General features: G+C 53.1%; 1 protein-coding gene across 1 annotated transcript in view; it reads left to right on the top strand.

The window, feature by feature from the left end:
* Window positions 1–13,874, top strand: part of DCAF12 (DDB1 and CUL4 associated factor 12) — a 47,597-nt gene that overhangs the window by 19,493 nt on the left and 14,230 nt on the right. The window contains exons 2-3 of the mRNA XM_085891465.1: window positions 5,250–5,531; window positions 12,470–12,685. Of these exons, the coding sequence (XP_085747591.1) occupies window positions 5,250–5,531; window positions 12,470–12,685 (498 nt within the window). The remainder of the gene's footprint in view (window positions 1–5,249; window positions 5,532–12,469; window positions 12,686–13,874) is intronic.

Genomic DNA, 13,874 nt, shown 5'->3' with positions numbered 1-13,874 from the left:
GTGGAAGGGTGGTCGGCAGACGTTTGTCCCCGTGGAAGGGTGTTCGGTAGACGTTTGTCCCGTGGAAGGGTGGTCAGCAGACGTTTGTCCCCACAGAAGGCTGGTCGGTAGACGTTTGTCCCCGTGGAAGGGTGGTCGGCAGACGTTCGTTTCGCGGAAGGGTGGTCGGTAGACGTTCGTCCCGTGGAAGGGTGGTCGGTCAACGTTTGTCCCCGCGGAAGGGTGGTCGTTAGACGTTTGTCCCGCAGAAGGATGGTCGGCAGACGTTTGTTTCGCTGAAGGATGGTCGGTCGACGTTTGTCCCCGTGGAAGGGTGGTCGGTAGACGTTTGTCCCGCGGAAGGGTGGTCGGTAGACGTTTGTCCCGCGGAAGGATGGGCGGTAGACGTTTGTCCCCGTGGAAGGATGGTCGGTAGACGTTTGTCCCCGCGGAAGGATGGTCGGTAGACGGTTGTCCCGCGGAAGGGTGGTCGGTAGACGGTTGTCCCGCGGAAGGGTGGTCGGTAGACGGTTGTCCCGCGGAAGGGTGGTCGGTAGACGGTTGTCCCGCAGAAGGGTGGTCGGTAGACGGTTGTCCCGCGGAAGGGTGGTCGGTAGACGGTTGTCCCGCTGAAGGGTGGTCTGTAGACGGTTGTCCCGCGGAAGGGTGGTCGGTAGACGGTTGTCCCGCGGAAGGGTGGTCGGTAGACGGTTGTCCCGCGGAAGGGTGGTCGGCAGACGTTTGTCCCGCGGAAGGGTGGTCGGCAGACGGTTGTCCCGCGGAAGGGTGGTCGGCAGACGGTTGTCCCGCGGAAGGGTGGTCGGCGGACGGTTGTCCCGCGGAAGGGTGGTCGGCGGACGGTTGTCCCGCGGAAGGGTGGTCGGCGGACGGTTGTCCCGCGGAAGGGTGGTCGGCGGACGGTTGTCCCGCGGAAGGGTGGTCGGCGGACGGTTGTCCCGCGGAAGGGTGGTCGGCGGACGGTTGTCCCGCGGAAGGGTGGTCGGCGGACGGTTGTCCCGCGGAAGGGTGGTCAGCGGACGGTTGTCCCGTGGAAGGGTGGTCGGTAGACGGTTGTCCCGCGGGAGGGTGGTCAGTAGACGTTTGTCTTGCGGAAGGGTGGTCGGTAGATGATCCCGCGGAAGGGTGGTCGGTAGACGTTCGTCCCGCGGAAGGGTGGTCGGCAGACGTTTGTCCCCGTGGAAGGGTGGTCGGTCGACGATTGTCCCGTGGAAGGGTGGTCAGCAGACGTTTGTCTCCACAGAAGGCTGGTCGGTAGACGTTTCTCCCCGTGGAAGGGTGGTCGGCGGACGTTTCTCCCGCGGAAGGGTGGTCGGCAGACGGTTGTCCCGCGGAAGGGTGGTCGGCGGACGGTTGTCCCGCGGAAGGGTGGTCGGCGGACGGTTGTCCCGCGGAAGGGTGGTCGGTAGACAGTTGTCCCGCGGGAGTGTGGTCGGTAGACGTTTGTCTTGCGGAAGGATGGTCGGTAGACGTTTCTCCCGCGGAAGGATGGTCGGTAGACGTTTGTCCCCGCGGAAGGATGGTCGGTAGACGTTTGTCCCCGCGGAAGGATGGTCGGTAGACGTTTGTCCCCGCGGAAGGATGGTCGGTAGACGTTTGTCCCCGTGGAAGGGTGGTCGGTAGACGTTTGTCCCGTGGAAGGGTGGTCGGCAGACCTTTGTCCCGTGGAAGGGTGGTCGGCAGACGTTTGTCCCCGCGCAAGGCTGGTCGGCAGACATTTTCCGGCGGCAGGATGTTCGGCAGACGTTTGTCCCGCGGAAGGGTGGTCGGCTGATGTTTGTCCCGTGGAAGGGTGGTCGGCTGATGTTTGTCCCGTGGAAGGGTGGTCGGCTGATGTTTGTCCCGTGGAAGGGTGGTCGGCAGACGTTTGTCCCCGTGGAAGGGTGTTCGGTAGACGTTTGTCCCGTGGAAGGGTGGTCAGCAGACGTTTGTCCCCACAGAAGGCTGGTCGGTAGACGTTTGTCCCCGTGGAAGGGTGGTCGGCAGACGTTCGTTTCGCGGAAGGGTGGTCGGTAGACGTTCGTCCCGTGGAAGGGTGGTCGGTCAACGTTTGTCCCCGCGGAAGGGTGGTCGTTAGACGTTTGTCCCGCAGAAGGATGGTCGGCAGACGTTTGTTTCGCTGAAGGATGGTCGGTCGACGTTTGTCCCCGTGGAAGGGTGGTCGGTTGACGTTTGTCCCGCGGAAGGGTGGTCGGTAGACGTTTGTCCCGCGGAAGGATGGGCGGTAGACGTTTGTCCCCGTGGAAGGATGGTCGGTAGACGTTTGTCCCCGCGGAAGGATGGTCGGTAGACGGTTGTCCCGCGGAAGGGTGGTCGGTAGACGGTTGTCCCGCGGAAGGGTGGTCGGTAGACGGTTGTCCCGCGGAAGGGTGGTCGGTAGACGGTTGTCCCGCGGAAGGGTGGTCGGTAGACGGTTGTCCCGCAGAAGGGTGGTCGGTAGACGGTTGTCCCGCGGAAGGGTGGTCGGTAGACGGTTGTCCCGCGGAAGGGTGGTCGGTAGACGGTTGTCCCGCGGAAGGGTGGTCGGCGGACGGTTGTCCCGCGGAAGGGTGGTCGGCGGACGGTTGTCCCGCGGAAGGGTGGTCGGCGGACGGTTGTCCCGCGGAAGGGTGGTCGGCGGACGGTTGTCCCGCGGAAGGGTGGTCGGCGGACGGTTGTCCCGCGGAAGGGTGGTCGGCGGACGGTTGTCCCGCGGAAGGGTGGTCGGCGGACGGTTGTCCCGCGGAAGGGTGGTCGGCGGACGGTTGTCCCGCGGAAGGGTGGTCAGCGGACGGTTGTCCCGTGGAAGGGTGGTCGGTAGACGGTTGTCCCGCGGGAGGGTGGTCAGTAGACGTTTGTCTTGCGGAAGGGTGGTCGGTAGATGATCCCGCGGAAGGGTGGTCGGTAGACGTTCGTCCCGCGGAAGGGTGGTCGGCAGACGTTTGTCCCCGTGGAAGGGTGGTCGGTCGACGATTGTCCCGTGGAAGGGTGGTCAGCAGACGTTTGTCTCCACAGAAGGCTGGTCGGTAGACGTTTCTCCCCGTGGAAGGGTGGTCGGCGGACGTTTCTCCCGCGGAAGGGTGGTCGGCAGACGGTTGTCCCGCGGAAGGGTGGTCGGCGGACGGTTGTCCCGCGGAAGGGTGGTCGGCGGACGGTTGTCCCGCGGAAGGGTGGTCGGTAGACAGTTGTCCCGCGGGAGTGTGGTCGGTAGACGTTTGTCTTGCGGAAGGATGGTCGGTAGACGTTTCTCCCGCGGAAGGATGGTCGGTAGACGTTTGTCCCCGCGGAAGGATGGTCGGTAGACGTTTGTCCCCGCGGAAGGATGGTCGGTAGACGTTTGTCCCCGCGGAAGGATGGTCGGTAGACGTTTGTCCCCGCGGAAGGATGGTCGGTAGACGTTTGTCCCCGTGGAAGGGTGGTCGGTAGACGTTTGTCCCGTGGAAGGGTGGTCGGCAGACCTTTGTCCCGTGGAAGGGTGGTCGGCAGACGTTTGTCCCCGCGCAAGGCTGGTCGGCAGACATTTTCCGGCGGCAGGATGTTCGGCAGACGTTTGTCCCGCGGAAGGGTGGTCGGCTGATGTTTGTCCCGTGGAAGGGTGGTCGGCTGATGTTTGTCCCGTGGAAGGGTGGTCGGCTGATGTTTGTCCCGTGGAAGGGTGGTCGGCAGACGTTTGTCCCCGTGGAAGGGTGTTCGGTAGACGTTTGTCCCGTGGAAGGGTGGTCAGCAGACGTTTGTCCCCACAGAAGGCTGGTCGGTAGACGTTTGTCCCCGTGGAAGGGTGGTCGGCAGACGTTCGTTTCGCGGAAGGGTGGTCGGTAGACGTTCGTCCCGTGGAAGGGTGGTCGGTCAACGTTTGTCCCCGCGGAAGGGTGGTCGTTAGACGTTTGTCCCGCAGAAGGATGGTCGGCAGACGTTTGTTTCGCTGAAGGATGGTCGGTCGACGTTTGTCCCCGTGGAAGGGTGGTCGGTTGACGTTTGTCCAGCGGAAGGGTGGTCGGTAGACGTTTGTCCCGCGGAAGGATGGGCGGTAGACGTTTGTCCCCGTGGAAGGATGGTCGGTAGACGTTTGTCCCCGCGGAAGGATGGTCGGTAGACGGTTGTCCCGCGGAAGGGTGGTCGGTAGACGGTTGTCCCGCGGAAGGGTGGTCGGTAGACGGTTGTCCCGCGGAAGGGTGGTCGGTAGACGGTTGTCCCGCGGAAGGGTGGTCGGTAGACGGTTGTCCCGCAGAAGGGTGGTCGGTAGACGGTTGTCCCGCGGAAGGGTGGTCGGTAGACGGTTGTCCCGCGGAAGGGTGGTCGGTAGACGGTTGTCCCGCGGAAGGGTGGTCGGTAGACGGTTGTCCCGCGGAAGGGTGGTCGGTAGACGGTTGTCCCGCGGAAGGGTGGTCGGCGGATGTTTGTCCCGCGGAAGGGTGGTCGGCGGACGGTTGTCCCGCGGAAGGGTGGTCGGCGGACGGTTGTCCCGCGGAAGGGTGGTCGGCGGACGGTTGTCCCGCGGAAGGGTGGTCGGCGGACGGTTGTCCCGCGGAAGGGTGGTCGGCGGACGGTTGTCCCGCGGAAGGGTGGTCGGCGGACGGTTGTCCCGCGGAAGGGTGGTCAGCGGACGGTTGTCCCGCGGAAGGGTGGTCGGTAGACGGTTGTCCCGCGGGAGGGTGGTCAGTAGACGTTTGTCTTGCGGAAGGGTGGTCGGTAGATGATCTCGCGGAAGGGTGGTCGGTAGACGTTCGTCCCGCGGAAGGGTGGTCGGCAGACGTTTGTCCCCGTGGAAGGGTGGTCGGTCGACGTTTGTCCCGTGGAAGGGTGGTCAGCAGACGTTTGTCTCCACAGAAGGCTGGTCGGTAGACGTTTGTCCCCGTGGAAGGGTGGTCGGCAGACGTTCGTTTCGCGGAAGGGTGGTCGGCAGACGTTCGTTTCGCGGAAGGGTGGTCGGTAGACGTTCGTCCCGTGGAAGGGTGGTCGGTCAACGTTTGTCCCCGCGGAAGGGTGGTCGTTAGACGTTTGTCCCGCAGAAGGATGGTCGGCAGACGTTTATTTCGCTGAAGGATGGTCGGTAGACGTTTGTCCCCGCAGAAGACTGGTCGGTAGACGTTTGTCCCCGCGGAAGACTGATCGGTAGACGTTTGTCCCATGGAAGGGTTGCTGTCTTGGGAGGGGCAAGTTGGGCAGTGAGAGGTGTGCATTTGGGAGCTGGGTGCCGTTGCGATGTCGTGCTGGGGGACGTGTGGTTGGTGTTGTATCGTTCGAAGAACATTGTGATTTTATTCCTTTGCCAGAGCTGCCCGGAGTCTCCATCCATTAAACGCCCTCGAGAATCCTGTCCTGGTCGGTCGTTTGTGCGTCGTTTGGCTGATCGACAGCTTCGGGACACCGGGTGCCTTGTCGGTTCCAGCGAGTGGACTGTACAGGTTGTGCCCGAATGGTTGGCCGGTCATGCCGCCGATCACGTCCCACACCTCCTTCGAGAGCGCGAATATCGTCTTGGTGCTCTTAACAAGGTGTTCGCTTCCCAGTGGCTCAGCCACCGGCAGGTGGTATGTGGGACCAAATGCAACACGGTACGTACCATGCAACACAACCAACACAAAAATGGGTGTGATGAATTTTGTGGTCCCAGTTTGTGTGTTTTGACCTTGTTATATAGCTGAGTCGTTGGTGCTGACAGACTATTTCAGAGGTGCGCACCCTTGTCGTTGAGCTGGGTTCAAATCCTGACCCAACTATAAACTGCCATCCTGGTGTTTCACAGGAAGGATAATTCATCAATGTGTGTGTGCTGTCCATTGGACATTAAGCTGGGTATCCCGTCTGCCAGCATTGCTCAGTCGGTGGACGTTAAAGATCCCATGGGGTTCTTTGTGAAGAGTAGGTAGGTTATCACCACAACATGAACAAATTATACGTCCTGCCCTATCACTGTGCAGGCAATGGCAAACCACCCAGTGCAATCCTTGCCATGAGGCTGCTCAGGCAGCACTGAGTCTGCCTTCAGGTAAAGTACCAGAATTATTATATATATAGTCGTTGGGGTGTCCTGTTACTGTTCCTGCTTGAAACTCCTTTGTGGAAAAATAAACATCTTGTTGGCTTTGATCCAATTTGTACACCTACTCCTGACGGGAGCGACAAGGAGGGTAATGTTGTTATCCTATTTGGGGTATATACAAATTGCAGTACATCTAGGCTTACGTCCATTACTTTGTGGTGGTTGCGAGAAGCATAGAATGCCTCAAGGACGTCGGGATTCCTCCAGATTTCTTTCAGTTTAGTGTTGCACAGCAGTTTTGATGATTTATATAGGTAATCACATGTTTGTTGTTTATATATTTTTTTTCCTTCTGGTAGGCTTGCCCCATGAAATGCTTTAATCTATTTACGTTAAAACGCAGGAAAATTTTCCCTGGAGGAGGTGGGATATTATTAGTATTCATAATGTTTTGTAATAACATCAACACTATGCTATTATCATTGGTGTTGTTGTTACTTTTGTTGTTAGAAGCAGTCTTCGAAGAGCATCACCATTGGCTACCTCAACATGGACTTCACCCAATGCAGAAACACCCCCTTGGGGAGTGGGAGTGGGGGTGGGGTGGGGAAATTAAGTCGATACAACCTCCAACTTAACCCTTAGTCCTTATGTCAAGTTTTGGTTGAGATTTGGTAAGTAATGACCGGATGTATCGCAGTCAGACAGACACCAAATTGCATATTTTAGTATGATTAACAGAGTGTATAGGCAAGTGACATCTCTGTATATGCAAAAATAAATAACCTGGGTTATGTGCATGAAGCAAAAACATACCTCTGCTTATAATTCAAAACACCTGACTGCACTGGAAAACAGGGTTAATACTACTGCACACTGCAAATGGTGGAGACTTGTAATACCCTCCACCACCTGGAGGCGGTGCTACACGGTACACATTTGCATAGAGAACTTGTGTACCCTCTCCCCCCCCCCGCCCCCCCACTCCACCGCAACACCAGCCAGCCCGGATAGCTGAGCGGTTTTCTTTAGGAGGTGGACACATTAATCCTCAGAGATTATAACGCGTGCAGGAAGGGCAATCGGCACTGGCGGAGCGACGGAGGCACAGATGGATGCACAGGGGGTTTTATACTCGAACCCCACAACAAATACACGGACACAGCAACTTCAAATAAACGTGGGGTTTAGTGAAAATTTAAATATTTACAAGGGTAATAATTAAAATATAATAATCGTGAGATAAATTAAACCTAAAGTTGAGGAACCTCCACACAGACTTAAATACAGACAAGGGAGAAACTAAATAAATAAAAAAATAATCCTCCCTTTATTCTGGCACTGAGCTTGTCCAGAGATGGTCTCTGTGAAACTTTGGACTGAAGGTGCTTTGTCCTACACATGTAGACACACCCAAAATGGTACCAAGCCGCTCTCTCGCAGTGGGAAAAACGTATGTCTGGCAATTTGTGAGCGGTATTCAACACCAGGGCTCAGAGACCGCTGTGCAGCTTCGTCATCGATTGCATTTGCCAATACGTAGAACTCTGCAGAATAGTGCCGTCCCCTTCGGTGACATACACGAGGCTTCGAGGTCCGTATTTCACGACCCAACCAAGAGCCAATGGTGAGCGTCTTGCTCCACCACATGAGCCAATTTGCCTCAGCTCGAACACGAGAATCACCCCGTCTTCTTCATGCGTCGAAGGAAAGTCATTTTGTCGTGCCAAAAAGAGAGCATAGCGAGATCCTCCGTCCTCGCCACGTTCCTTTCACGACTACAACTGTGTCCCTCACACTGAACTCGTGTGCTTGCTTCCGATCTCTCTTCGATGTCACACCGAACAACCGTCCACTTCCAGGGCATGGCTTGCTCGCACCAAAACCTGGGAAGGTGCGGTCTCTGCCTGTTCAGCATGTTTGGCTAGTTTTTGTTATTGTTCTGAAAGCGCAACTCCATCATTACTGGTTTGTAATCCAAAAATATATGAATAAGTCACATGAGGCAATTACATACTGGAGGAACTTATCCTTAATCCCTGTCTCATCAACACCGCACCACCCCCTGTGTGGTGACAAGTTACACTTAAGCTCAGTTTCCCTCCTTAATTACATCGAAATGTCTCCTACACGTCCACGGACCAAACAACTCTATTCAATCCGAACTTTCCTATTAAATTCCTCCATCTACCCTCACAACCGTAACAATATAAACACCCCTTTACATTAATTGTGGTCATGGTGACCCTCTGTAGCAAGTCTGGATGTAATTGGCCCAGAACTGTTGGAGTCGCCGCACGACAAACATACGCAAATATACACCGGTCCGTGAATTACAGTGAGGATGCACTTCTAAGTTGTTATTGTTACTGTGTTTGCATTGGCCAACTAGCCCAGACACACCGAGCCAGATCAAGGGCCTCATCATACCTTTACCTCACTTAATTTTGGTTCCTCAGCGGTCGATGAAGAGACAAATTGGAATCCTGCTCCGTCATTTGCTGAGCCACTCAAAATGACGATTTGAGTGTGACGTTTAAGCTTGGACACTAAACGTCCCACCAAATCTGTCCTTTTACAGGTTTTATTGATCGTATTGACTCGAATAACTCAGAAGAAACCCAGTTCAATCACGTGTTTAATAAATGGGGAATGGAGAACAAGGAATTGAACATTTTACACAATTATATTTACAATTCAAATATGCTCCCTGTTGGCCAGTCATGTTTTGCACAAGCGGGAGGTCCTTTTCAAAATAAGCCTGATCGGACCTACAGGCACACCACAGGAGGAAGCCCAGAAGAAGAGACAGGACTGTAAATACTCAGATGCCGCCAAGTTCCATCCGGTGCTAAGGCTCCACCACCTTCTCAGGGGGCTCAGCGCACACCGTTCTCGTGCAGGCGAGAGACAGGAACCACATACTCCAGCTCTGTGAACTGGGCACACCGCCCTTGGAACCCCTCTTGATTCTGCCTGGATACCACCTGGTCAACTGTTCTAGACTCTGGGAACTTTTTCCTGACCATACTATTCTTAAAACGACAAAAAAGCAAACATTAAGGAGAGAAGACAACACATTTCTATACAAATATCAACACATAACCCTATAACACAATTTCATTGCCTCACACTTATGCTAAGCATGTACTATGGGAAATAACTACTGCAGTGCTAAGCTATACAATCTTTACCCCTGGAAGCCATTTGGGCAACATTATAACATGTTTAGCTTTGTTTCATTCAGAGCTTTATCATTGATTATATTGTCACAGAAAGGTTTCTACCAACTACGATCGATTTAATCTGCAATTTTACCGTTCCCCGAGGTCACGTAAATGAACTGACTTTGACAGTGGCACACACAGGGGGGCAGAATGATGGGAAATGTTTCTTACCTTTATAAGGGTTTATTTGTAATGGAAGAAAGAGATTTTGGGAGAAGTGGACGGGCAGTTCAAAACGGAACAAACAAAGCAAGTCAACAAACACAAATATGGATGTGGGGGCACGCAAACTTTTACACAAGGGTGAATACATAACAATCCCAACCGTGCGAGGCGCCACAGACCACACTCTTATGAAACAATGGGTTAAGCATGCGAGGACTTCCCAATGGCATGATGAGTGGTGCAACTCGGGAACAGGAAGGTTCCAGGAGCGAAGCACTGGAGGCGAGGGAGGGATTGTGAGACGGCGTCCACGTTTCCAGAGAGCAGTCCTTCCTATCCCCGTGAGTCAGCACAGCAGAAGACAGAGAGAGAGTAAGAGAGAGAGTAAGAGAGAGAGAGTAAGAGAGAGAGAGTAAGAGAGAGAGAGTAAGAGAGAGAGAGTAAGAGAGAGAGAGTAAGAGAGAGAGAGTAAGAGAGAGAGAGTAAGAGAGAGAGAGTAAGAGAGAGAGAGAGAGAGAGAGAGAGAGAGAGAGAGAGAGAGAGAGAGGGAGAGAGAGAGAGAGAGAGAGAGAGAGAGAGAGAGAGAGAGAGAGAGAGAAAGAGAGAGAGAGAGAGAGAGAGAGAGAGAGAGAGAGAGAGAGAGAGAGAGAGAGAGAGTGTGAGAGTGTGAGAGTGTGAGAGTGTGAGAGTGTGAGAGTGTGAGAGTGTGAGAGTGTGAGAGTGTGAGAGTGTGAGAGTGTGAGAGTGTGAGAGTGTGAGAGTGAGTGTGAGAGTGAGAGTGAGAGTGAGAGTGAGAGTGAGTGTGAGAGTGAGTGTGAGAGTGAGAGTGAGAGTGAGAGTGAGAGTGAGAGTGAGAGTGAGAGTGAGAGTGAGAGTGAGAGTGATATTCTTTGTCCAAAAGGGTCCCACTTTGACCTTGTTTGCATGTGCACATCCACAGAGCCAAATCTTGTGGACTCAGTACTTTTCCACCAAGCTTCTCACGGTGGGTCCTCTGGCCCACTCTCCATACTCTGGGATCGCCTTCTGTCCCATCATTGGCTGCCTGCTGCTTGCAGAAGGTGACAGCCTTCGGGCAATCCCGCCCACGGGGTGGTCCCAATTTACAAAAAAGAAGTCAATTCCCATTCCCGGGCCCCAAAGCAGACTACCCCTCTATGGCTTGTGGTGCACTGGCGAGACAGATCGCGATCGGTCCTTTTTGAAGCATGAAACGCTTCTGTTGTGCCTTGTCGTGAAAAGTCCTCATCTGGCCCGGCCTCATGATAAGAGGATTTTGTGCATACGATCTTCTCCTAGCTATACTGTCGATAAATTAAACACGCTGCCTCCTCAGCATCATGTGTAACGAGACGACTTACTCTGGCAGGTCCCTGATAAATGGCAATATTGTGACGAATTTGGAAGCCTTGTGCACACAGACAGACAGCCGTCCCCATAGCTTAGTTATTTCGATAAGTATGTGTTTCTAGTTAGAATCCATCCCCTATGTCTAATGGGAATTAAGTGTACATGCGCTGCTAAGTTATTTTATAGATAGGATTTTTACATCACCTTCACCGACAACAGCACCTTCGCTCCATCCTGACGTCAGAACGCTCGCGGTGGGTGGACTTCAAAAGAGCCTGGCCTCTCTCTCTCGCCCAATCAGGGAGATGTGAGCGAGTTCCCTGGCGGTCGGCCAATGAGCAGAGCCCACACAGGACCATATTCCTCTCCCTGTTTGAGGGGCGGTCCAATGTGACGCCCCCCGACCAATCATGGGGACGACCGATTTCCCCCGGCTAATGAGGGGAATGGTGACGTGAGACACGTCCCCGACCCCAGGTAGGGGGGGGGAGAGAAGAAAGACGGACGGCGCGGTCATCGAGTGAGTCTACACTGGTTCTTCTGGTCTCGTCCTGCCGCTGAGTCTGCGCTGGTCTCATCTTGCCGCTGGGTCTGGTCTGATCTCATCTCGTCGCAGGCGCTGGTCTCATCTTGCCGCTGGCTCTGGTCTGTGTCTGGCTGCCCTGGTCCGGCTTTTGGCGACCGGAGCTCCAGGAAGGGGAGGACGTCCAGCCGCACGCTCGCGGCCAGGTAGCCAGCCATCCTGACTCCCAGCCGAACTATCCTCCGTGGCTGGAGAGCTGAATAAAGACCATTTGGGTCCATTTCTCTTGGGTGTGCGTCTGTGTGTGGGCCCATTTATAAGTAAGAATTGATAAGTGCTTTTTGCTGTACATGATTGCATTGCTTAGATGGTTTAACTCTGCTCTTCCATGTTCTCCCCCCCCCCCCCCATTGTAAATAAATATCCATTTGTTGAATGTTTCAGCTCGTTTCTGTCCTTTCCTTCATTGGCTTAGCACAGTGCGTGTTGGGTGATTATAAAGGCCGTTGCTGCAGTAGTTGTGCATTTGGACCGACGGGACCTTGGTAACCATCCGCTCGGGTTACGCACGGGTCAAGCACGGTTACAGCTCGTCCCGTTCGAGGGTGTGGATTCCTCGGTAGCTCGCCATGTGGGTCTGTAGGTATTTTGAAGATTGGCAAATAACCCTGTACCACGTGGCTGAATTATTGACGATTCACGGTCCTGTAAGGGACCCGTACCTTCGGAGTTATCCGAGGGTAACGATCTGAATTCCGGGTGTTCGGTGGAGTCGACTCTGCTGCTCCAACTAGCGGTCGTGCTCGCAGCCGATACCCGGCCCACAACAATATAACCTACTTGAAACACACGGACTTATTCCAACAAACAATCAAGCTATGGATTCTCCCCCCACCCACATCCCCTTCCATGTAACAATATTTGTGTTTATTTTGATTGTTTTGAATATATAAATTATAAAAACCAGGCTATCCTGATGCTCATGCTTCTCAACCTCTCCCATGCCCCTCTTCCCATACAATATATAAAACGATAAAAAGCTTTTTTAGAGTAATTGACCCCATGTAATTTCATATACTTTTGCCACAACAGTTGCTTGCTGTTTTATGTAGATGAGTTTTGTAATTTTGACTTGGGACAGAGGGGGTGGGGGCGAGGAAATAGCTTTATTTTCATTCTAAGTTGGAATATTCTGATTCTGGTATTGTTAGTCATGATAGTTATCGTGCCAAATGTCATTTCCAGCTATTTGTGCTGGATCTATCGACCGGACGCTTGACAAAGATCCCAACGTTGATGGATGGGTTACGGGGGACACCGGGATCCAGGAGCGGCCCGAGTTGTGGTATCCATGCCATTGAAATGAACCCCTCCCGGAGCTTGTTGGCGACAGGCGGCTCAAACCCCAACAGCTTGGCTGTCTACCGACTGCCCACACTCGACCCACTGTGTGTCGGAGATGTGAGTCTATCCATATGTATTTGTGCATGCTTACAGATACCAGGGTGCATCTTACATAATATAACATTTATATATTTCATTAAGTGGATTGTGCTTGCATTCTGCAAGTGGCTAAATAAATAAATTATGTCAAGAATGAGCTGTTTATTTCATGGTTTAAGTGTAGAAATTTTTAATATTAAAAATTGTCAAAAGTTATGAAGCAAAATGATTTTTTTTTTACATAGTAATACATTGCTTGACAAATTGAAGAGATGGAATTTATGATTCTGTCGAAAGAAAAATGTTACACCCAGCTTGTGTGTGTGTGTGTGTGTGTGTGTGTGTGTGTGTGTGTGTGTGTGTGTGTGTGTGTGTGTGTGTGTGTGTGTGTGTGTGTGTGTGTGTGTGTGTGTGTGTGTGTGTGGGTGTGTGTGTGTGTGTGTGTGTGTGTGTGTGTGGGTGTGTGTGTGTGGAGATATGTGATATGCATTTTATTAGTATGGGGGAGCGAGGAGGGGACAGAGCGAGAGAGAAGGCTGCAGGGGTGGGGTGGTGTGGGGTGGTGTGGGGTGGGGTGGGGGGGGAAGTTGGGGGAAAAATAAAAGACAGGTGAAGGGTGGAGGTAGGGTTAGCAAAGAGAATGATATGTTATGCTGAATGACTGAACAAGCACAGAAAAAAAACTCACTTCAGAACAGCTGTACGCACGATGACACAACAGAGTTTGTAAAGTAATCCGCTGACACGTCTGCAAAAACTTTGATATTCCAGTTCCAGAAAATTTATGGGAAAATGAACCAAAAGCAATCACTGAGAACATTGAAGTACCACTCACATACGACCTTATGATCCCATTGGGCGTGAATATCGAAAACAAAGCATTACGATCAGATGTCATACTTGCGTACTAAAAAAGAGAGAAGAAGGCATTGCCCATTGAGGTGTTAATACCGGGGATTTTGGACTAACGATGCAGAAATCAAGAAAATGACCAAATACCAAGACCACAAGCATGAAGTGAAAAGATCCTGGAAGCTGAAGAATGCCAAAGTTGTACTAGTGATGACGAAGAACCTTACGGGAATGATGACGAAGAACCTCACAGATATATTAAAAACAATCCCTGGGAATATTATGAAAACAAGCTCCAGTTGGAAGCCGTCCTTGGCTCAGTAACGATCCTAAAGAGAGCCCTCTGCACAAAACT

The sequence above is a fragment of the Eptatretus burgeri genome, chromosome 8, assembly GCF_056783735.1.
Source record: "Eptatretus burgeri isolate ZD-2024b chromosome 8, Ebu_testis_v1, whole genome shotgun sequence".
NCBI classification, from domain to species: domain Eukaryota; kingdom Metazoa; phylum Chordata; class Myxini; order Myxiniformes; family Myxinidae; genus Eptatretus; species Eptatretus burgeri.
Note: the sequence above shows the minus strand (reverse complement) of the source record. Positions and strands in the feature narration are given on the sequence as shown.